The following is a 23,786-nucleotide window of genomic DNA, read 5'->3' on the forward strand; positions in this document are numbered from 1 at the left end:
TGTTGTTGGTCCAGCTCCCACAACCCCATTCTCTTTCCCACCCCTTTGGCTGGGCTTCTGTCAACAATGCCACTGAACCTTCTCTAGTCAAGGTCACTGGTGAGTTTTGAGTCACTTCCAATGACCAGGTCTCTCTTCTTCTACAGGTCAAGGTAGTGGCCATGACACTCTGAGGTTCTGTCTCCTGATACTCTTGTGTCCCTGGCCACTCATCCACTCTATTCTTGTGCTGTCCCTACTCTCCACCATGGCATGTTCAGATGCTCCTGGGTCTGTGAAGCATGACACAGCCTTCTTCTTCAATGACCCTGGTGCTCCCAAACACTCTTGTTCTAGCTGACTCTTTCCTGGCCCTGCAGACTCACATAGCCCACTTTCTCCTCAGCATAACTGGATGACCATCATCAAGTGTTTTCACATTCACACTGTCGAGGCAAAGTTCCCAAGGCTACTACTCCCTACAGGGCTTTCCCCTCACTTCCGTAAATGACACCAATACCCACCTAGTTGCTTAAACCTGTCTTTCTCAGTGTGTTTCCAGTTGTGCCCCTCAACCAATTCCCTAATTTCCTCACACCCTTTTACATCATCTGTCCCCAAGCCATCATCCCTTGTAGCCTGGATTGCTTCAGGAGTCTCCTAACTGGTCTCCAGGGTCCCCATCAATCTATCTCAACACGGAAGTCAGACTATAGACATATATATCCAGTGATATTGCGGCAGCTCTCCAGCATGCCAGACATAAATTGCTCACACCTTACTCTCACTCACAAAGCTCCACCTTACCTCCTCTATCTCCTCAGTACTCATGCTGCTGCTTTCCTGCATGTCCCACTCACTCTACTCCTAAGTACCAGGTTAATATTTCTGTCCCAGGGCCTTTGCACTGGCTCCACCCTCTGCCAGGAAAGCTTTCTTCCCTTAGTTCTCTCACAGCTATTACCTTCTCATTTAGCCCTTAGGTTAAAGATCATCTCCTCAGGAAGGACTTTGTTATCTATCACTCTCTTATAAAGTTAGCCAATCACATCTCTGGCTTTGAGACCTGTTTGTAATTCTTTTCATTTCCCCAGTTCTTGAAACCAAAGCTTCCACACAATGTCTGTCAGTCTTCAAGGGATTGTGTCATAGTTATCAGTTCCTAACTCCTTGTTCTGGGTGCCGGCTGTCTCTCCAATCATGTGATGCTGTATGTAAGAGTTACCTCCCTTCTCCTAAACCCTGTCCTGTCAAGTATGCCAAGGGGCCAAAAAATTGATGGCATTGAGGGTCCCAGGCAGCAAGGTGTCCTACTTGTAAAGTTTGTTCCAGATTTCATGAGAGTCACAGCACCTCTGTGATAATTCAACTTCACTTTTCAGATGAGAAAAACAGGCTCACAGAGTTTAAGGCTATTGCTAATGAGTGCTGCACTCTGGGGTATTCTTGCTGTTCATTACACAGTCCCCAGTTTCTTTCCTTCATCATTTTACTCCTTCCCTTTAGATCCCGGGGGCTAACCAGTTCCTCCTCTTAGTCCACTCTGGAGTCCTTCTGAAGTCTCTGCTGTAGTTTATACCCACATCCTGTGAGAGGAGTTTCTTGCCTTAAGTGTGGTTGCCAATGTGTTTTCTTGACAGGGTTTGTTCCACCCATAGGATCTTGTTTGAGTTTTGAAGAGGATGGCTGTGTTTCCTACTTACTTGTAAAGTTTGTTCCACATTCCATGAGGGTCACAGCACCTCTGTGATAATTCAACTTCACTTTTCAGATGAGAAAAACAGGCTCACATAGTTTAAGGCCATTGCTAATGAGTGCTGCACTCTGGGGAGAATTAAAAAGTATTTTTCCCCTGTATTTTTTTCTTTTGATTTTTATTATTATTATTAATTCAAGTTAGGGAACAGGCTTGTTTCACATGTAATTCCCCTCTCCCTCTCCCTTCCCTCACCCCCATTACCTCCCCTCACCCCCATTCCTTCTCCCCCACCTCCAACCTACCCCCACCCCATCCACCCACCACTCCCCAGGCAGGGTGGGGCCCCCAACCGGGGCTCCACCAAGTCCACCAAATCTTCCTGTGCTGGGCCTAGGCCCTTCCCCATGTGTCCAGAGACAGAGCGCATCCCTTCAAGTGGGATGGGCTCTCAAAGTCCCCCCCACACACACCAGGGCAAAACGCCTGTCCACCTCCGGAGGCTCCCAGGAGTGCAGGGGCCTCCCCATTGGCCTCCATGATTGTGGGGCTGGATTAGTCCCGTACTGGCTTCCCAAAGAGCGTCTGGGGTCGATATGCTTTCCCTTTTTCAGGCCAACTGTTTCTGTGGGTTTCTCCAACCTGGTACAGACCCCTTCGTTCTTCATTCCTCCCTCTCTTCAACTAGGTTCCAGAATTCAGCTTAGTGTATTTCTGTGGATGTGAGTCTCTGCTTCCATCAGCCACTGGATGAGGGCTCTAGGATAGCATAGAGAGTAGTCATTACTCTCATTCTAGGGGAAGGGCTTCTAGGCCATCCTCTCCTCCACTGCCCGGACTGTCAGATCGTGTCATCCTTGTAGGTCTCTGGAGATCTCCCTAGTTCTATATCTCTTCTCGGACCTATAGTGGCTCCCTCTGATATGGTATCTCTCATCCTGCTCTCTCTCCTCTATTCTTCCCCCAACTCAATATATCTGCTCCTCCATTTCTTCTCCTCTACTCTTATTCTTGTGCTCTTATTGTGGCAGCACCCACTCCCCTACCCTCATGCTCTCGATTAGCTCGGGAGTTCATGCCACTTCCCGTTCCTGGGGTCCATTTATCCCTTAGAGTCATTCATGATTTCTAGTTTCTTTGGGGAAGCAGATTATAGGCTGGTAAACCTTTGCTCTATGTCTAAAAATCATATATGAGTGAGTACATACCAAGTTTGTCTTTTTGTGATTGGGTTACCTCACTCAGGATGGTTTCTTCTAGTTCCATCCATTTGCCTGCGAATTTCAAGATTCCATTGCATTTTTCTGCTGAGTAGTACTCCATTGTATAAATGTACCACATTTTCTCAATCCATTCTTCAGTTGAGGGGCATCTAGGTTGCTTCCAGGTTCTGGCTATTACAAACAATGCTGCTATGAACATGGTTGAACATATGTCCTTGTTGTATGGACATGCAGTATTTGGGTATATACCCAAGAGAGGAATGGCTGGATCTTGAGGTAGGTTGATTCCCATTTTTCTGAGCAACCGCCATACTGATTTCCAAAGTGGTCTTACAAGTTCACACTCCCACCAGCAATGGAGGAGTGTTCCTTCTTCTCCGCATCCTCTCCAGCATAGGTTGTCATTGGTATTTTTGATTTTAGCCATTCTGACAGGTGTGAGGTGGTATCTCAGAGTTGTTTTGAGTTGCATTTCTCTGATGGCCAAGGATTTTGAGCACTTTCTTAAGTGTCTTTCAGCCATTTCAGATTCCTCTGTTGAAAAATCTCTGTTTAGTTCTGCACCCCACTTTTTAATTTCATTGTATGGTGTTTTGGTGGCTAGCTTCTTGAGCTCCTTGTATATTTTGGAAATCAGTCCTCTGTCAGATGTGGGGCTGGTGAAGATCTTTTCCCATTCTGTGGGTGGTCGTTTTGTCTTACTGACTGTGTCCTTTGCCTTACAGAAGCTTCTCAGTTTCAGGAGGTCCCATTTATTGATTGCAGACCTCAGTGTCTGTGCTTCTGGAGTGATGTTCAGGAATCATTCTCCTGTGCCAATTTGTTCAAGGGTTATTCCCACTTTCTCTTCTAGAAGATTCAGTGTGGCTGGGTTTATGGAGAGATCTTTGATCCATTTGCACTTAAGTTTCGTGCATGGTGACAGGTATGGATCAATCTGCAATTTTCTGCATGTTCGAATCCAATTGTGCCAGCACCATTTGTTGAAGATGCTATCTTTTTTCCATTGTATGGATTTAGCACCTTTGTCAAAAATAAGGTGTTCGTAGGTGCGTGGGTTAATATCTGGGTCTTCAATTCGATTCCATTGGTCTATCTGTCTATTCTTGTGCCAATACCAAGCTGTTTTCAGAACTATGGCTCTATAGTAGAGCTTGAAGTCAGGGATGGTGATGCCTCCAGAAGATCTTTTATTGTAAAGAGTTGTTTTGGCTATCCTGGGTTTTTTATTTTTCCATATAAAGTTGAGTATTGTTCTTTCAATGTCTGTGAAAAACTGTGTTGGGATTTTGATGGGGATTGCATTGAATCTGTAGATTGCTTTTGGTAGGATTGCCATTTTTACTATATTAATTCTGCCTATCCAAGAGCATGGGAGATCTTTCCACTTTCTGGTATCTTCTTTAATTTCTTTCTTTAGAGTCTCAAAGTTCTTATTGTATAGGTCTTTCACTTTTTTGGTTAGTGTTACCCCCAGGTATTTTATGTTGCTTGTGGATATTGTGAAAGGTGATGTTTCCATGATTTCTTTCTCATTGAGTTTATCATCTGTATACAGTAGGGCTACAGATTTTTTTGAGTTAATTTTGTATCCTGCTACCTTGCTGAAGGTGTTTATCAGCTGTAGGAGTTTCCTGGTAGAGTTTTTCGGGTCACTTATGTAGACTATCATGTCATCAGCAAATAGTGAAAGTTTGACTTCGTCCTTTCCAATTTGTATCCCTTTGATCCCCTGTTCTTGTCTTATTGCTCTAGCTAGAACTTCAAGTACAATATTGAAGAGGTATGGAGAGAGTGGACATCCTTGTCTTGTTCCTGATTTTAGAGGAAACGCTTCGAGTTTCTCTCCATTTAGTTTGATGTTGGCTCTTGGTTTGGTGTATATCGAGTTTATCATGTTTAGATATGTTCCTGTTATTCCTGTTCTCTCCAAGATCTTTATCATGAAGGGATGTTGGATTTTGTCAAAGGCTTTTTCAGCATCTAGTGAGATGATCATGTGGTTTTTCTTTTTCAGTTTGTTTATATGGTGGATTACATTGATGGTTTTTCGTATGTTGAACCATCCTTGCATCCCTGGGATGAAGCCTACTTGATCGTGGTGGATGATTTTTCTGATATGTTCTTGGATTCGATTAGCCAATATTTTATTGAGTATTTTAGCATCGATGTTCATGAGGGATATCGGTCTGTAGTTCTCTTTCTTAGTCTTATCTTTGTGTGGCTTGGGTATCAAAGTGATTGTAGCCTTGTAGAAAGAGTTTGGCAATATCCCATCTGCTTCTATTGTGCGGAACAGTTTGAGGAGTACTGGTATCAGCTCTTGTTTGAATTTCTGGTAGAATTCTGCAGTGAAGCCATCTGGTCCTTGGCTTTTTTTGGCTGGGAGGCTTTTGATGACTGTTTCTATTTCATTTGAGGTTATGGGTCGATTTAAACTGTTTATCTGATCTTGTTTTAATTTTGGTAAGTGATATTTATCCAGGAAACTGACCATTTCCATTAGATTTTCGAATTTTGTGGAGTACAGATTTTCAAAGTATGACCTAAAGATTCTCTGGATTTCCACAGTGTCCGTTGTTATATCCCCCTTTTCGTTTCTGATTTTGTTAATTAGTGTGCTCTCTCTCTGCCTTTTGGTTAGTTTGGCTAGAGGTTTGTCTATCTTGTTGATCTTCTCAAAGAACCAACTCTTTGTTTCATTGATTCTTTGTAATGTTTTCCTAGTTTCTACTTTATTGATTTCAGCTCTCAGGTTGATTATTTCCTGGTGTCTACTCCTCCTTGGTGAGTTTGCTTCTTTTTGCTCTAGTGCTTTCAGTTGTTCTGTCAGTTCTCTGATGTGACTTTTCTCTAGTTTCTTCATGTGGGCACTTAGTGCTATGAACTTCCCTCTTAGCACTGCTTTCAGAGTGTCCCATAAGTTTGGGTATGTTGTGTCTGCATTCTCATTAGATTCTAGGAAGTCTTTAATTTGTTTTTTTATTTCTTCCTCAACCCAGGAATGGTGCAATTGGGTGTTATTCATTTTCCAAGAGTTTGCAGGTTTTCTGCCATTTGTATTGTTGCTGAATTCTAGCTTTAATGCATGGTGGTCTGATAAGATACAGGGGGTTATTTCAATTCTTTTGTAACTATGGAGGTTTGCTTTGTTGCCTACTATGTGGTCAATTTTAGAGAAGGTGCCATGTGGTGCTGAGAAGAAGGTATATTCTTTTGAGTTTGGATGGAATGCTCTATAGATATCCGTTAACCCCAGTTGGGTCATAACTTCTTTCAGGTCCTTTGTTTCTTTGTTAAGTTTCTGTCTGGTGGTCCTGTCTAGTGGCGTAAGGGGAGTGTTGAAGTCTCCTACTATAAGTGTGTGTGGTTTTATGTGTGGTTTGAGCTTTAGTAATGTTTCTTTCACAAATGTGGGTGCCTTCGTATTTGGAGCATAGATGTTCAGGATTGAGATTTCATCTTGATGGACTTTTCCTGTGATGAGTATGAAATGCCCTTCTTCATCTCTTTTGATTGATTTTAGTTTAAAGTCCAATTTGTTAGATATTAGGATTGCTACACCGGCTTGTTTCTTGAGGCCATTTGATTGGAAAATCTTTTCCCATCCTTTTACTCTGAGGTATCGCCTGTCTTTGAAGTTGAGGTGTGTTTCTTGTAAACAGCAGAAGGATGGATTCTGTCTTCGTATCCATTCTGTTAACCTATATCTTTTTATGGGTAAGTTAAGACCATTGACATTTAGGGATATTAATGTCCATTGTTCGTTGGTTCTTGTTTGTTTTGGATTTATTGTTGGTGGTATCATTGTGTGTGGTTTTTGCCCTCCTGCTTCTTTTTGTGTTTGGCAAAATTAGATTATCTATTGCCTGTGTTTTTGTGCATGTAGTTATGTTCCTTGGGTTGGAGTTTTCCTTCCAGAACCTTCTGTAGTGCTGGATTTGTGGATATGTATTGTTTAAATCTGTTTTTGTCATGGAATATCTTGTTTTCTCCATCTATAATGATTGAAAGTTTTGCTGGGTACAGTAGTCTGGGTTGACATCCATGCTCCCTTAGTGCTTGTAGGGTATCTATCCAAGACCTTCTGGCTTTCAGAGTTTCCATTGAGAAGTCGGGTGTGATTCTAATTGGTTTGCCTTTATATGTTACTTGGCCTTTTTCCTTTGCAGCTCTTAATATTTTCTCTTTGTTCTGTAGATTTGTAGTTTTGATTATTATGTGTTGGGGGGACTTCTTTTTGTGGTCCAGTCTGTTTGGTGTCCTATAAGCTTCTTGTACTTTCATAGGCATATCTTTCTGTAGGTTGGGGAAGTTTTCTTCTATGATTTTGTTGAATATGTTTTCTGTACCTTTGAGCAGTGTTTCTTCACCTTCTTCTATACCTATTATTCTTAGGTTTGGTCTTTTCATGGTGTCCCATATTTCCTGGATATTTTGTGTTAGGGATTTGTTGGACTTGAGGTTTTCTTTGGTTGATGAATGTATATCCTCTAGTGAGTCTTCAATAGCTGAGATTCTCTCTTCTGTCTCTTGGATTCTATTAGTTATACTCACATTTTTAGATCCTGATCGTTTATCCAGTCTTTCCATTTCCAGCATCGCCTCATTCTGTGTTTTCTTTATTGTGTCTAATTCAGCTTTCATGATTTGAACTGTTTCAAGCGCTTCCTTCACTTGTTTGGTTGTTTTATTTTGGGTTTATTTAGCTTCTTTAAGAGATTTGTTTATTTCTTGAATTTTTTGGTTTGTCTTTTCCTCCATTTCGTGTAATTTTTTGCTTGCTTTTTCTTCTATTTCTTTAAGGGATTTTTTTGTTTCCTCTTTGAAGGCCTCTATCATCTTGCTGAGATAATTTTTGAGGTCCATCTCTTCTTCATGCACTATGTTGTGCTTTTCAGGTCTTGCTGGAGTGGAGTCCCTAGATTCTGGTGGTGTCATATTGGTCTTTCTGTTGTTGAGCGAGTTCTTATTCTGTCTTCTTCCCATATCTTTTTCCAGTGAGTGCAGGTAGGATCTCTCTATCTCCTCTTGTTACACTGTAGTGTGTGTGGGCCAGGAATTCAATGTTCGAAGCTCTGGATGTTCTTGCCTCTCTTTGTAGTCTCCTCACTCTCCTGGCGGATCAGTCCACGGAAAGGGAAGGAAAAGTGGCCTGTACCCAGATTCAGGGAGCTCCTCCCTGCCTGGGCGTGTCTGTTTCAAGCAGGGACAAGCCTGGAGGGATCTGGGTGAATGGCACTTAGGACAGTTGGGTAAAAGCAGGGGGTGGCTCACCTGGTCTGTGATGAGTCAGCGGCAGAAAGGGGCTCCCCTGTATTTTTGTGCATTGCTTCTTCAAAGCCTTTCAGCAGGAATTGGGAAATAGCTAATGGAGGTCAAGGCCCAGGCAGCCCACACCATGGGCCAGGAGGTTTCAGGCACAAGCTCAGGAGTCCCTTCTTTTAGTCAGATGAACCTAGTCTCTTCCAAACTCAGATGAGGCTCAGATTTGCATAGATTCGAGAGATTTCTTTTGTTTAAAATATGCTTTCGGGAGCTAGAGAGATGGTTCAGTGGTTAAGAGCACTGGCTGCTTTTCTAGAGGTCCTGAGTTCAATCCCCAGCACCCACATGGTGGCTCACAACTGTCTACAGTGGAATCTGATGCCTTCTTTTGGCGTGTAGATGTACATGCAGACAAAACACCCATGTACATAAGTAAATAAATCTTTTTTTAAAGATAAACTAAAACCGGGCAGTGGTGGCACATGCCTTTAATCTCAGCACTAGGGAGGTTGAGGCAGGTGGATCTCTGTGAAGAGACCAGCCTGGTCTACAAGAGATAATTCCAGGACAGTCTCCAAAGCCACAGAGAAATGCTGTCTCAGAAAACAAACAAACAAACAAACAACAAACAAACAAACAAAAACCCTAAAATAAAACAAAACAAAAAATCTAAAACAAAACAAAACAAAACAAAACTAAAATATGCTCTCAGAGTTGGGGGAGGGTGGGGGTTGACATGATCAGACACACCAGATCCTATATATGTAAGAAATTCTCAAAGAGTACATTTTTTAAAAATGCCCACACTTCTAGTGTCAAATGTACTGCGGTGGTTTGAATGATATGCCCTGCATAAGCCTCAGGCACTTGAATACTTGGTCCCCAGTTCTTGGTGCTGTTTGGGGAAGCTCAGGGTCTGGAAACACCCTAGATGCCCTCAACCGAGGAATGGATAAAGAAAATGTGGTACATTTACACAATAGAGTAGTACTCAGCTGTTAAAAACAAGGGCATCAGGAAATTTACAGGCAAATGGATGGATCTAGAAAAAAATCATTCAGAGTAAGGTAACCCAGACTGAGAAAGACATACATGGCACGCACTCACTCTTAAGTGAATATTAAGTGTTAAGTAAAGGATAACCATGATACAATCCACAGACTGAGGCTAGGTAATAAGGAGGGCCCAAGCAGGGACAACGCATGACTCTCCCTGGGAAGGGGAAATAGAAGAAATCTCTTGGGTGGACTGGAGACACAGATTTAGAACAATATGCATTAAGTCCAACTCATTCTGTAGGTAGTAGTCAGTCACGTGTGTGCTGCACGGATTCTCTTCAGAAGGAATGTGTATTGACATGGCCTCTTTCAAGGCCACTAACATTTGTAAAGCTGTCCTTGGGATACCTGGTTGTCCACCCCAAACCTTCATGGTGGCAGAGAGAGGACATGTGACCAGAAAAATGTTCTTCATATTATTCAGAGTTATTTTCCTACTTTCTTTCTGTCCCAACTTAACATTCTTGTTTTTATGTGTGACCTTTACTCACTTGGGGTCAATCCTTTGTGTCACACAAGAGCAGAAAAAAATTCAGCAAATACAGTTTTTGTATTCTACTCCCTGCCAACTGGCTTCCTGTGTTCCACAAAGCTGGCAATTGTGTAAGATACTTGCAAATAGGTTTATGTGGGCGTGATCTTTAGGATGGGTAGGGCTTAAATAACCCTATTATAGGAATGGGGAAGTGTGTGAGTTGAAAAGACTAGGAAAACTCTTCAAAACAAACATAACCAAAGTCCTTCTGGCCTAGGAGTTTCTGGCAAGCCTTATATTATGTGCTGGGTGGGGATATATATAGTTTCAATTAGATCTCCAGTTTGATATCTAACCTTGAATTCCTTCAATGAGCAGGGGGAAAAAAGACAATGCCATTTCAATCCCAATCTGCCAGCCATGGCCCTATGCTTTCTGTTTGCAGTTCCTTCATGTTCTATAGGACTTCGAACCTCAGTTCCCTGAGTTGGACCCTGGTACTGGCTAAGGACTCTGGTACTTTTTGCTGCCTTGGGTGTATGCTTTCCTACTGTTTTGATCCCTGTGTTGATCTAGCCTCTGCCACTGACCCCTCACCCCATGTTTAACGCTACAAATAACCAGCCTGGCCTGACTGTATATTGATTTTGTAGGTGATTGTGTAATTGTCAGGCTGTGAGCTGGGGTCAGGGGCTGGATGTTATGTAGCTACAACTCTTGAGGTCTGATAGAGCACAGGGCAAGGTGCAGGAGGGTTGAGGGTAGAGTCATCCACTTTACCTGGGTATAGTAGTGACTGATCGGCCGTTGTCCACACTAAGATTCTTTTGTTATAAATGACAGAAACTAAGATCAGATGACTAACTATGAGCAGTATTAAAGGGGGTTGTGTGAGTCAGGTGGTGGTGCACACCTTTAATCCCAGAACTCAGGAGGCAAAGGCAGGTGGATCTCTATCAGTTCAAGGCCAGCCTGGTCTACAGAGTGAGTTCCAGGACAGCCAGGGCTACATAGAGAAACCCTGTATTGAAAACCAATAAAGTAAAATAAAATAAAAAATGATGCACGAGAGCCAAAGTTATTCTTTAAGCTTTAATTACTGTGCCTAAGAGATCCATAAAAAATGCCTCTAATCTATAAGCCCCTTGCACAAGGATAGATAATTCCTGAGTTGCTGGAGGCTGTAGTTTATGGGAGATAACAAGCCACATGTTTTTGCTCCCTTACACAAGTTTGTTTGATCAACTGCTTTAGATGTGCTTGATCACATGTAGGCAAGAGGTACATGGGCAGGAAATACGTCAGGATATGTGCTTGCCTCTGATGGAACCTGATGGGAAATACGTGGCCTCGTGACTGTGCCTTTATAAGCCTCGGCAACATTAACTTGTGGTCATTTTCTGAGAACCCAGGAATAAATCCAGCCAGAGTCCATCATCCTGGCCAGTATTTAATTAAAGCTTGCAGACAATTTGGCTCAAAATTGAGGCAATGGTCTTATCTTTGCCCTGTGGGATTGATAGATGTTGCAGGTCCATTTATGGATAGGCAGGAGAAACAGACTGTGGAAGATGTGCAGCATAGATTATTTTCAGCTTTGAAAGAGAGTGACATTCTGATGAATGCTACAACATGGATGAACTTTGAAGATGGGATATTACTTGACATAAGGCAGTCACAAAAAGAAGAATACTATGTAAATCCACTTGTATGGTTCTTGGAATATCGAAGTTCATGGTGACACAAAGTAGAGGGATGGTTACCAGGACTGAGGAGGCAAGAATAGTGACTTGGTAATTAGTGGGTACAGAGCTTCTGAGTAAGATGATGAGAAGATTCTGGGATGAGTAGAAGTGATGGCTACACAAACATGGATATACTGAAACTGTACCTGTAAAAATGGTTAAAACAGAGAATCTTATATGAACTTGAATATACATGTAAAACCAACCTAAACCAATGAACGTTACTCCAGAGATGCAAAATGCCACCATGGCCTCTGAGGATTTCATTTTTTTTTTTTTATTAGCTCAAATTAGGAACAAGCTTGTTTCACATGTCAATACCTTCTCCCTCTCCCTCCCCTCACCCCCATTCCTCCTCCTCCCCCACTCCAACCTACCCCCCACTCCATCCACCCTCTACTCCCCAGGCAGGGTAGGGCTCCGCAAAGTCCATCACATCATCCTGGGCTGGGCCTGGGCCCTTCCCCATGTGTCCAGGGCCAGAGTGCATCCCTTCACCGTGGGATGGGCTCTCAAAGTCCCTTCTTACACCAGGGAAAAATACTAAGCCACTACCAGGGGCCCCCTAGAGTGCAGAGGCCTCCTCATAGACATCCATGTTCAGGGGTCTGGATCAGTCCTGTACTGGCCTCCCAGACAGCATCCTCCACTGCTGGTAGGATTTCATTTTCACTTTTTTGTTTGGAGGGGTAATTGTTAAGGTGCTGGGGGAATCTCGTGGAACTAAAAGAGAAGCTGAGTCCCTAGCCTGGAGCAAGGTCCAGAGGCAGGACAGCTTGGAAACTCCAGGGCAAGGGCTCATAGGTCAGGGGTTCTCAACCTGGGGGTTCAACAACCCTTTCCAATGGGTCACATATCAGATATTCTGCTATCAGATATTTGCATTATGATTCACAGCAGTAGCAAAATTATAGTTATGAAGTAGCAATGAAATAATTTTATGATTTGGGGTCACCACAACATGAGAAACTGTGGTAAAGGGTCACAGCATTAGGACAGTTGAGAGACACTGAGTTTCTTCCTGTGGGATGTCCCCAGCAACCACTCAGTGTTTCTAGTCACTGATTTCCCATTCTTTCTGAGAGAATCTGATTGGCCAGCTGAATCAGGTGGATGAGCTTGACCTAAAAGGTGTGGCTTAATCTTCCAGCCCCACCCCTTCAAAGCAGTTATGAGTCCTTTAACAGAATTCTGTTTCTTGGAATGATCGCTTCACAATTTTATTGGTTTCTAAATTGTTTAGCTGATTTGTTTTGTTTGCCCTCACAAAAACATTTTGGGAAGAATGCTGAATTCTGTTAGAGTCAGTTTACCACTGTTGAGCTAAAGACAGAAGAGTAAAGAGATGGGGAAATCTAGTGTCTGTGTCTGTCCTTGTGTTATGGAACTCCCTGGCCTCTGTCCTTGTGTAATGGAACTCTCTAGTCTTTGGCCTTCACAAAGTTATTGAGGTAATATAAAGAAACCTCTTGGTGGCGGGCGACCGTGAGGTTAAATTTCTCTTGTGTTAGAAAAATGCTAAGAATTGAATCAGCAACCTAGGACATTTGCTGCAAATGTGAAGCATTTATCCTAATGCACGTTTCCTGTCCTGCATTGGTGGAAGGTGGATTTGTGCCTCTTTTGAGGCTGGCATCCTCTGTGAGCATCTCACCCCAAGGAAGACTGAGTAAGGTGGCTACAGCAAAGCTTCCACAAAGGTAAAAACTGTTAATGTTAGTATTCTCATCCTAGCCTGGTAAAACAAAGGTTATATATATTTAAAGACAGGAATAATGGAGCCTCGAGAGATGGTTCAATGGTTAAAGAACACTTGCTGTTCTTGCAGAGGACCCAGTTTCAGTTCCCAGCACCTACATGGTGGCTCACAACCATGTAATTCCAGTTTCAGGGGATCCAAGGCTCTCTTCTGACCTCCTCAGGCCCACAGACACACATATGCATGCAAATAAAACTCCTATACACATTAAATAAATAAATTGAAGATCTAAAAAAATGGGAAAATACTGAGCCAGGAAATGAATAAGATGTATAGAAAATTCAAGAGTGATATGAGGCTTTTAATGGATCAAGATATACAGGCTAGAGATGGGCTTTTTGTCTGTCTGGAAACTGGCCATTATGGAAAACTGGCAGATTGATGTGAGGTAAGAAACTGAGCTCAGTGAAGCAGGTTAAGGATGAGAAAAGTGCCTTTCTCGGCATCAAGAATATGTTTTAGAAGGTGTGGATATGGCCCAGTGGTTAAAATATGCAGATAGGTGTTTGGATCCCCCAAACCCACATAAATGCCCGGTGGGAGTGGTGGCCCACCTATAACTCCAGCCTCAGTAGGTGGAGATAGGGGATCCCAAGAGCAATCTGGCTAGCAAGACTAGCGTATCAGAATCTCTGGGTTGGATTGAGAGATTTTTGCCTCAGTGAAGAAGGTGGGAGAGTGATGAGGATGATTTCTCATCCTTGGACTTACACACACACACACACACACACACACACACACACACACACACACACACACACACACACACAGAGAGAGAGAGAGAGAGAGAGAGAGAGACGAGAATGATAGAGAGACAGAGACAGAGAGAAGACAGACAAGGAGAGAGAGAGAGAGAGAGAGAGAGAGAGAGAGAGAGAGAGAGAGAGAGAGAGAGACTTTCTATTTCTCCTAACCTTGACATTTCCTTTCAGGACTGAGACGATTCAAAGTACTGCTCTTTATTTTGTCCACCCATCTGCTCCTCTGCCCCTGACTGTGATGATGCATGGCTGTTTTCTCACAGGCTTCCTCTTTCCTCTTCCAAACCCAGGCTTTCATAGAGGCATAATCATCAAGAACGGAGGAGCTGGGGCTGTCCACTCTTCTGATAACTGTAGACTAGGCTAAATTCCTGTGAGGCATCAAAGGTATTTTAGGATCCTTGATGTACTCTTTGACCCATTCCTCTTTAGGGTTGGCACAGACTTGTACATTCCTCTTGGTGACAAAGCTGTGGAGACAGAGTTAGACTGTCATGGGCTGTGGAACAGGATGGGTATACAGTTGACATCTTCCTGCAACTTACATAGTTCATGTTTTCTAGAGCCTTCCTTTGGCTTCTCTGTATGGGTCCTCCAAGGCCTCAGTGGCCTCTAGACTTGACCATCCCTTCTTCAGGCCCTTACCCACTTACTTGTACTTGATACCAGGCTTGGTTTTTTATAATGGTAGCAATTTATTAGGAGGCACAATTTTAAGTGGCAGAGACCAGGATTGAACTCAGAATCCTGAGAGTCAAAGCCCAAACCCTTAGCCACAACCCAAACCAGTCTAGGATAGAGACTCTTTTCCTATACATCCCATTTCTGCTCCATTTCCCCCTCCAATCTTCATGGAAATATATGTGGGGACATGCTTACATGATTGCTGGCAGGTGGCAGTTGAGGGCCTCTTTGTATCCTGCCACCCGTTTCTTCGGCAGCTCTTTCTCATAGTACTTATGGCAGCAGTTGGGCAGAGGTTTTATCGACTCAGGCATTCCTGAAGGAGTCACATTATGATTTGAGTCAGGGAGCAGAAAAGGAACCCCCCCCTCTTCCATCAATCATATTCTACTCTTATGATGATGAAAATGTCCAGTAGCAGGGACTGATGACAGTGTGATGGGTAATGTCGGAAATGAAAAGGACATATGTGCAGACACATGCATGTGGCACCTTTAGCCTCTGAACTGAATGTTATCAAGTGCAGCAAGCAACTCAAACATTTGCCAAGGAACCGGGAGGAGCTGTCTCACTTCTGTTTCCTGGTGACCAGGAGAAGCAAATAGGAACTGAGCTTATATTACATGTCGGGCTCTCTGGGGTTAAAACATGAAGAGGTTGCAAATTGCAGCCAGTGAAATGGATGCAGGTTCGCTATTTAACAAATTCTGACATCAGAGAAAGACACAAACATATCCACCTGTGTCTCTTAGTCTCTTGTTCTCCCTGCCTCTACCCTTTGATATTATAGACCAGTTGGAGGGTAAAGGAAGTGAAAAGTTAACTACAATTGCATGAGATCCACTAGAGAACAAATGGGCACAAAATACCGTGGGAACAGTGTTGGAATTGAGGGTGAAATCTCAAAGCAGGTTGTGGGAGCCTGAGTAGGTTCCCAGAAGATGAATAGAAGCTAGACAAAGGGCTTGTAGGATCTGGGAGAAAGCAATGGGGAAGGCCTAAAGGTGTGTGGGTAGGGAGCTTAGCTTGTGCCATGAGTGCTGAGCAGTTGGGGTAGCCAGAATACAACAAAGAAAGAGGGAGTTAGAAGAGATGAAGGTAGAGTGTTGTGGAAGACAAGTTACAAGTTACAAGTGTTGTGGAAGACAAGTTCCATCTATGGTGGAATCTGGACTCCATCTACAAGCATTGGAGAGCCTGAGGGCTGGGAGAGCATGAGAGGGGGACACAGAGGATGAGTTGGAGCAGGAAAAGAAGCACTTGATCAAGGCTTCAGATCAGCCTCTATCAGAGTCTTGAATAAATGATTTTTTGGTCTTGTTTTTTGACACAGGGTTTTTCTGTGTAACAGTTCTGGCTGTCCTGGGACTCGCTCTGTACATCAGGCTGGCCTTGAACTCAGAGATCTGTCTGCCTCTGCCTCCCAAGTGCTGGGATTAAAGACATGTATCACCACCCTGAATGGAATAAAGGACTTTAATCACCAGTAATTTCTTAATTTCTCTAGGTTCTAGCTTTCTTATCCCTTAAATGGTATAAAAAGATTCTCTCTCTCCCTCTCTCTCACTCTCCAGAGTGCTAGGCATAAAGTTATTTTTTTTAGTATATGTGCTGCCAAAGAGAACACAAAGATACTTTTATCCTAGGATTGTGATGAAAATATTTGAGAAGATGCCTAACTCAAGAGCCTGAAATACAGAAAAACTCACTCCATGATTAGTATAATTGAGAAAAAAATGGTGGTGACGTTTCTTGCCTTGGAAGTGGTTGCTTCCCTTTTCTCTGAGGCTGGGTGGGTACTGGCCTTGGCTGGAGGTTGCTGTTCTTAACCCTCTCCAACTACTCACTGGTTGAGACTATCTAGAAAGTCAAGCTGGAGACCATCCCTTGTACCCAGACATTCAGAACACAAATCTTTTATAGTCTTATCTCAGGCCTATGACTGACAACTAAGTTGCAAGCCCCATCTGACTGACTCAGGCTTTTAACAGGTCATTTTCTCTTCCTTGGAGCCTGGACCCACTGCTCTGAGATGACTGACTTTCCCAATGACCACCGTTGCCTATCCCAACCACCACCACCACCACCACCACCACCACCACCACCACCACCACCACTACCACACACACACACACACACACACACACACACACACACACACTTCCTGCATAAACACCTGGATACAATTCCTGTCAGTGACCCTCATAGCTTTGGTTATCAAAGTAAGGGTCATCCTGAGAGTATGTGGACACAGTGCACACTGCTCTTGACCTTTGTTCCTCTATGTGTCTGCCTTAAGCTTAGAGCAACCATAAAGGTGGAGGTAAAGGCTATAGCAGCCTAAAGCAGTGTGTGCATAGAAGAATTTAGTATTTCTGTGCCTCCTTTGTTACCAAGGGCCAATCAGTGATGGCAGAGACAAGGGGTAGGAGTGGCCAAATGCTTTTCTCTGTAGGTCCCAGTTTCCTCTCTCTCCATAGCTCCACCACTGTTCACCCCTTTCATTTTTCTGCAGACTTCATTTAGTCTTGGGGGGCAAAGAGGGTGGAGTGGAGAAGGGAGTCATAGCTCCCCAAATAGCATGTTTGGTCACTCCTTAAGTACTCAGTTTGGTTGTCCAATAGCTCTAGCAATCTATGCCAGCACTGAGAGGAAGGATTACCTAAGTTCAGATATCTCATTCCTATGCTTAGACCCAGGGATAGCTTTGTCTTTCCCCGCCCCCATTTTTATACTAATTTTTTCTGAAAACAAACTTGCTTATACAGACAAATCATGAGGGCCATCCCAGGAAGCTCTCGCAGAAGTCGAGGATCAATGCACTCTGCATCTGGATCTGCCCAGGACAAATGCAACTATGGCCCAGTCCCCACCCTCTTTTATTATATGCATTTACGATGATTTCTCTAATGCTTCCTATTTCCCTCCTAAATAATCCCTTCTGGTCACAAGATTCCCGAAGGAGACACGATTCGGCTTCCTAGACTCATCCACTTTTATAATCTCTGGTCTCTGCCAAGCCCAGCTCTACTTACAAGAAGAAACAAAGGACGGCAGCTGGGCTTGAAGGGCCCCCAGGGCTAATATGACCAGAGACCTCACAGAACCTTTGGCATCACCTCTCAGCCATCTGCCTGTTCTCACTCTGGCTTTCCGAGAGACATGTGACTCACTCTGCCGGTTGTAGAAAGCATAGGCTGTGCCGAGGATGGCGAGGAGGAGGAGGAGGGAGGCCAAGGAGACCTTCATCTTCTCAGTGGGATAATGCAGCCCAGGGTGAGAGCTGAAAGGGAATGCCTACTCAGCAGGCCATCCTCACTCTGCCTGCTCAGATCTCTGGACTCTGACCACTGCAGAACTGGTGGAGGAGGAGACACAGCAGACCTCTCTCTATTGGTTGAGAGAATGTGCTGGAGTCCAGAGCTAGTGCACTGTTCAGGGCCATAGGCCTGAAATCTGTGTCAGAAGGTGCATGGCGGTCTATGTGACAAGGATGCTGTCAGTTGACTTGTATGCCCTTCCTTGTTTAGTAGTGTGGCAGTATGACCACCCACTGAGGCCAGGGACATTTAGAGGGGGTAAGGAAGTTGTCAGGGCTGCAGCAGTAGGAGGTAGATAGGCTGGACCTAGAACAGAGCCATGGGCTTTCACTGTTTCTTACCACTGTCTCTGTAGAGGTGGGGGCAAGATTAGGGGGGCTCAGTTTCCCCTCGGTGATTGGCCTTTGGGGAAGGGTAGAAAGCTGGGTTAGAGAGAGTGAAGATTAAGGCAAGGACAGGGTCTAGTGGCCAGTGAGGAGAATGTCCTCCATCTCCAGTTCAAGAATGCTGACATGAACTTGGGCTCGCCCATGGCACAGATCCCTGGAGCTGTGTGTGTGTTTAAGTGCACATGTGTGTGCACGTGTCTGCAGAGGCCAGATGAGGGCATTCGATCCTCAGGAACCCAATGTGGGTACTAGGATTGCAAACTCAAGTCCTCTAGAAGAGGAGGAAACACTGTCAACTGTCCAGGCATCTCTCTGGCTTCTGGAGCAATTTTAGCTGCAACTACCTAGTGTCTCCTGAGTACTGAAAGTACATGCTCACCAGGTATATAGCTGTGGCCAAATGTGCCCACAGAGGACGTGATCTAACATGATGCATCTAACACCCAGCTTATGAGGCCTGGAGTTTGCCTTTTGCTCCTATGGCCTGGTCTCCTGCTTGATGGTCTCCATAGCATCTTTGTTCTTTTTGTTGTTCCAGGGTCCAGTTCCAAGTCAAAGGCAGCATCCAGAGAAGAATTGGAGGATGCAGGCAATTTTGCTGTGAGTGGACTGTAAGGGTTAGAGGCACAGGTGAGTATTTCAGGAGATGAACAATGGGAAGCAGGGGTAGAATAGGGAACATGCAGACCCTTAGGATGAAGTGATCATTTTTCAGCTGTTTTCTGGCACTGAAATTTCATAGGTCAGATAGGCGGTGCAAGGGAGTGACAACGAAGTCACTTAAACCTGACCATAGAGGTAGTGGGAAGAATGTTGCAAGCCCAAGATCCTGGACAGCCAAGAACACACTGTAGTTATGCAATCAAATTCAGGTGTGGGTACATTATGAGGCTAAACTGGACAGAAGCATAGGTGTCCATTACCACAGTCGCCCCAGACAGTGGTCAGGTGCTTGGGTAGAGAGGTCCTATCACCCAGCACCATTCTGGGAGGCATCCCCTCACTCCAAGCACTGGAGGAAGGGTCCCTTGGTCCACAAGACCTACCCAGTTTCCTGAATTCTTTACTTCAGTCCTCTGAGCTGACAAATGACTTCAGAAAATCAAATCAGACTCTCCCATCAACTTTAGGCAAGCTTTAGCCTGAAAGACCCCCGAAGAGGTACTTTCGTAGAAGGAGACCCGCACCCAGGAATCAGCGAGACCACAAGCTTGGATGCAAAACCGCAAGAGGCTTTATTGGAGATACGGGTACCCGGGCGACTTAGCTTCTGTGAGGCCAAGTGCGCCGAGCCAAGGGAAAGGGGTCCTTATATAGGGAAAAAGGCGCAAGCTAGGTGCAGGGATTCTATTGGATAATTCTAATGAGGCATTGTACAGAGCTATTCTCATTGGTCAATGTAAATGAGGCGCTATACAGGGTTATTCAAATGAGGCGAAGTACAGAGTTATTCAAATGAGGTGAAACACAGAGTCTTTCAAATGAGGCGAAATACAGAATCATTTCTATTGGATGGTTCAAATGAGACACAGAGCCATTCCAGATCAGCATATTCTCAAGGTCTGGTGTCTGGTACAACAGACTCAATTCCCCCCCCCTCCGCGTCCAGATGGCTGACCTTGGGGGCGGAGACCTTGGGACGGAGTGTTTCTCATCGGGCGGGGCTCAGGGGCAGGGCTCCAGGCCGGCTCACTTGGGGCAGGGCTCCAGGCCGGCTCACTTGGTGTTCGTTCTCGTGCCGGCCCACCTGGTGCTCGTTCTCGGGCCGGGCGTGCAGCGGGTGGCGGGGGAAGGCCGCCGGGGGTGGGGATCGGGGAAGCCGCCGACAGGAGGAAGAGGAGACAAACTTGAGAAAGAAAGGGCTAAGGGGCAGGGGTCTTTCAAGCCCAGCCAACTTCTCTCTCCTCCCCTTCTGCCGTTTCTGGAGTGAAGACATGTGGAGAGCCAGCTATGCTTATCCGCTAAGGCAGTACACCCTATGAAAGAACCGGAGGGTGGTGGCACAGACGAAAGGCAGGAAAGGGCAGGCCTGATGAGCGGGTGGACCGGCCGGCCAGATACGCAACCCACGACGAGTGAGCTTCGCAGCATACCGTTTAAGCATCTAACCCAACTGCTCAGCTAGTTAGCCCCAGCTTCCCCCTCACCCCGCTCCCCCCCCCCCCAGCTCAGCCCGCTGCAGCCGTGGTGGCAGCGGATTTGAATATGGCTGCACAGTCAGCGCCGAAAGTTGTGCTAAAAAGCACCACCAAATATCTCTAAATGAGCGCTTTACTAATATGCTGAAGAACAAACAGCCGATGCCAGTCAATAGTCGGGCTTCGATGCAGCAGCAGCAGCAGCAGCTAGCCAGTATCAGAAACAGAAGACTGGCCCAGCAGATGGAAATAGACCCTCTGTCCAGGCAGCATTAAAACTTAAGCAAAGCTTAAAGCAGCACCTGGGTAAGAGTAACATCCAGGCACGTTTAGGCTGACCCATAGGTACCCTGGCCAGGGGAGCGATTGGAGGAAGAGGCCCACCCATAATCCAGAGAGGCTTGTCCCCACCAGGACCCTGCTTAGGGGCGGGATTTCGCTCCGAGGTCGGGGTATGATAGGTTGAGGAAGAGGGGGCTTTGGAGGCAGAGGCCGAGGTCGTGGCCTAGGGAGAGGTGCCCTCACTCGCCCTGTACTGACCAAGGAGCAGCTGGACAATCAATTGGATGCCTACATGTCGAAAACTAAAGGACATCTGGATGCTGAGTTGGATGCCTACATGGCACAGACAGATCCTGAAACTAATGATTGAAGCCTGCCTGCCCGCCCGCCTGTTAGACTCTTGTTAAAGTCACCACATCTATAAAAAGAAAAAAATAATCTTGAGAAAACATGAGAAGAAACCTGATTGATGCTGGAAGGACCTATCACAATAGGCTGTGGACTTACCTGCCACCAGTTGGCACATTTAGTCTGTTCAGTCTACTTTTTGATACTGTGTTATATGAAACCCTATTTTCCGTTGATTTGGTTGAGTTTGTTTTGTTGTTTATCCAGTCACCCAGACTTCTGTTTGAACAGGAATGCATTGGCCTTGTGAGTGAACATTTTTCCAGCCTCTGCCTCACCTGTCATATACTCTGACATTTAACATTTCCTTTGTTCATCTTTATGATCCCAAAAAGGTCCCCAGAAGGAGCCCGTGTTGTCAATAATGTGTGGTCACTGGGATAGAATTCTACATCTTCTTTAAAGACTTCCTGTTAATAACTAAAACTAAAGGTATGTCTGCTCTGTTGACGGTGAAGGTAGTAAATTGGAAATGCTGGTATTGCTTCTGGGCCAGGAATGGCTTATGCATGGTAGTCACTTTGATTTGGTCAAAGTTGGTGCTGCCTACGTTGATATTACATAAATGGTAGCTGACATGCTGAGTTAGATATGTACAATTCCCACCCTAAAATACGACCTTGTTAAGCTTTCCTTTGGGTTTTGTGTCATGTCCAAGAGGCTTGTACTCATCCAGTACAGAAAAAGCCATTTGGTGTGGCGCATGGGGCAGAAGAAACAAGGATGGGAGACTGTTTACAAAGTAACTGCTGGGAAGGGGTCATATGCTGCTCGTGCTGAAATGCAGTTACCTGTGTGTGTCCGAACCAATCTTGGTCTAATCCACATAACTGGCTTTATTTGACCCTCCTGAAGGTTTAAGTTCAACCATAGTTTGTCAGCTGTTCAGTTTCAGTGGAATCTTGTATTTTTGGTCATTATAACAAATTGTTCTCTCAAATTCAACCCAAGCTTTCTGTTTATTTTTTGGGTTCCTTAAAATATTGTATAACCAAAAAAAAAAAAAAAAGAAAGAAAAAAAGAAAGACCTGGAGTAGGGAGATGGGTGATGCTGGCTGGAGGAGTGGGGGGTGGGAGAGTGCTTAAGGGGCTCTAGACTCTGCTCCCTGGTTCTCCCAGGGATGGATGGCATCACCCTTATAAGGCAAGACACCTCATGCTTCTCGATAGAGAAGAGTGGAGCGAGGGAGTGGTGAGGCAGGCTGGCCTCACCCCATTGTTACCAGGGGGATCAGGCACTGGTCTTGGGGACACTTAGGGTGAAAGTTTAAGAGGATTCAGACTGACTTTTAGACTCCCTCCCCCATCTTCCCAGCCACTCCATTCCTGGTCATTTCTTCATAACAACTAGCTTGGAAGGAAGATGAAGGGTTACACTCATGTGAAGAAGACTCAACTTTGGCGTCCAGATGGACAGTGAAGATGAGGAGAAGGAAGGTCACAGTGGCTGCCAAGACAGCTATAGGAGGATTGCTGGTTTGCTAGGGATTCTGAGGCTCTCAGGGTGAGGGAATGTTGAGAAATGACTGTAGAGGCTAGACATTTTTGTAAATAAGAGAAGATCTTAAAAGGAGGCAAAAAAGCAGTAATACTCCAACAACTTTACATCCTGCCCACTTGCTAAGGGTGGCTTGAAGAAAGCTCAGAGAGCCAAGATTTAAAGAAAGAACTTGCTCTCCATTTCCAGTGGGAACAACTCCTCTGCAGCAATCCTGTCTTTAGGTGTTTACTGCGTCCACAGGGTAAAGGACAGTGGCTCAGACTTAGCCAAAGACCTCAAGACTGTTGTGTGTCCTGTGCCTGATACCTGTTCTAAGCCTGGGAGCAAGGCCACGTGGAGCTTGCTGACTTAGGATCTGTTCATCTGGAGATCTAGTGAGTGAAACCGAGAGACCATGACTACTGTTACCACCAGTCAAGCTACTTCTGTCATGCTACTCTACCCAATACTTCTTCATGACATCAATGAGCTGTTCTTCATTACTTCAGTAGGAACCTACTGCTGTAGCCACAGTGGTCACAATCACTTGAGATATGTCTGGCTAAATGCCAGCATAGACACTCTCTCTAACCTTGTACTTCCTCTACCTACTGACCCACAAAAGATACCATTAGATGCATCATAAGTACATTTCCATCTCAAAGGGATTCTTGGTGACCACTGTTGCTAGGGACTGCCCCTTCACAGCCTCCTCACAGCTTCTCACTGACACCTCAGCCACTGCAGATGCACAGGGTGCTGGAAGTACAGCCACTGCTATCCCTGCCTTGGTTGCAGAAGCCTTTTCCAGACCAAATCAGGATCGTGCCAGCCACCTACCTGTGAATCATCGTCAGTCATCTCCACAACTGATGAAGGCACAGCTCTGGAGATCTTGGCATAAAGCCTCCACTACTAAAAACTAGATGTAGACTTTGGGGTGAAGACTCAAGCAGGGTAAGCCCTGAGAACAGGGCTGTGACCAGGTACCTGGACACAGTTGTGCACATCTTAAATTCCAGCATTTGGGAGACTGGCAGGTGGATCTCTGTGAGTTTAAGGCCAGCCTGGTCTACATAGCAAGAAGTTCCAGGGCAGATAGGGATACACAATAAGATATT

The 23,786-nt window shown here is 44.9% G+C and overlaps 1 protein-coding gene and 1 pseudogene across 1 annotated transcript; one reads left to right on the forward strand and one right to left on the reverse strand.

The window, feature by feature from the left end:
• Positions 1-14,275: 14,275 nt before the first annotated feature.
• On the reverse strand, positions 14,276-17,897 carry Ccl16 (C-C motif chemokine ligand 16). Its single transcript, XM_027426449.2, is given in 4 exon segments — positions 14,276-14,310; positions 14,313-14,434; positions 14,844-14,964; positions 17,822-17,897. Coding segments are annotated over 4 exon segments (354 nt in total).
• A 2,665-nt stretch (positions 17,898-20,562) lies between these two features.
• LOC100769606 lies at positions 20,563-21,212 on the forward strand (annotated as a pseudogene).
• The last annotated feature ends 2,574 nt before the right edge of the window (positions 21,213-23,786 follow it).

This window comes from Cricetulus griseus, chromosome 7 (assembly GCF_003668045.3).
Source record: "Cricetulus griseus strain 17A/GY chromosome 7, alternate assembly CriGri-PICRH-1.0, whole genome shotgun sequence".
NCBI lineage: Eukaryota > Metazoa > Chordata > Mammalia > Rodentia > Cricetidae > Cricetulus > Cricetulus griseus.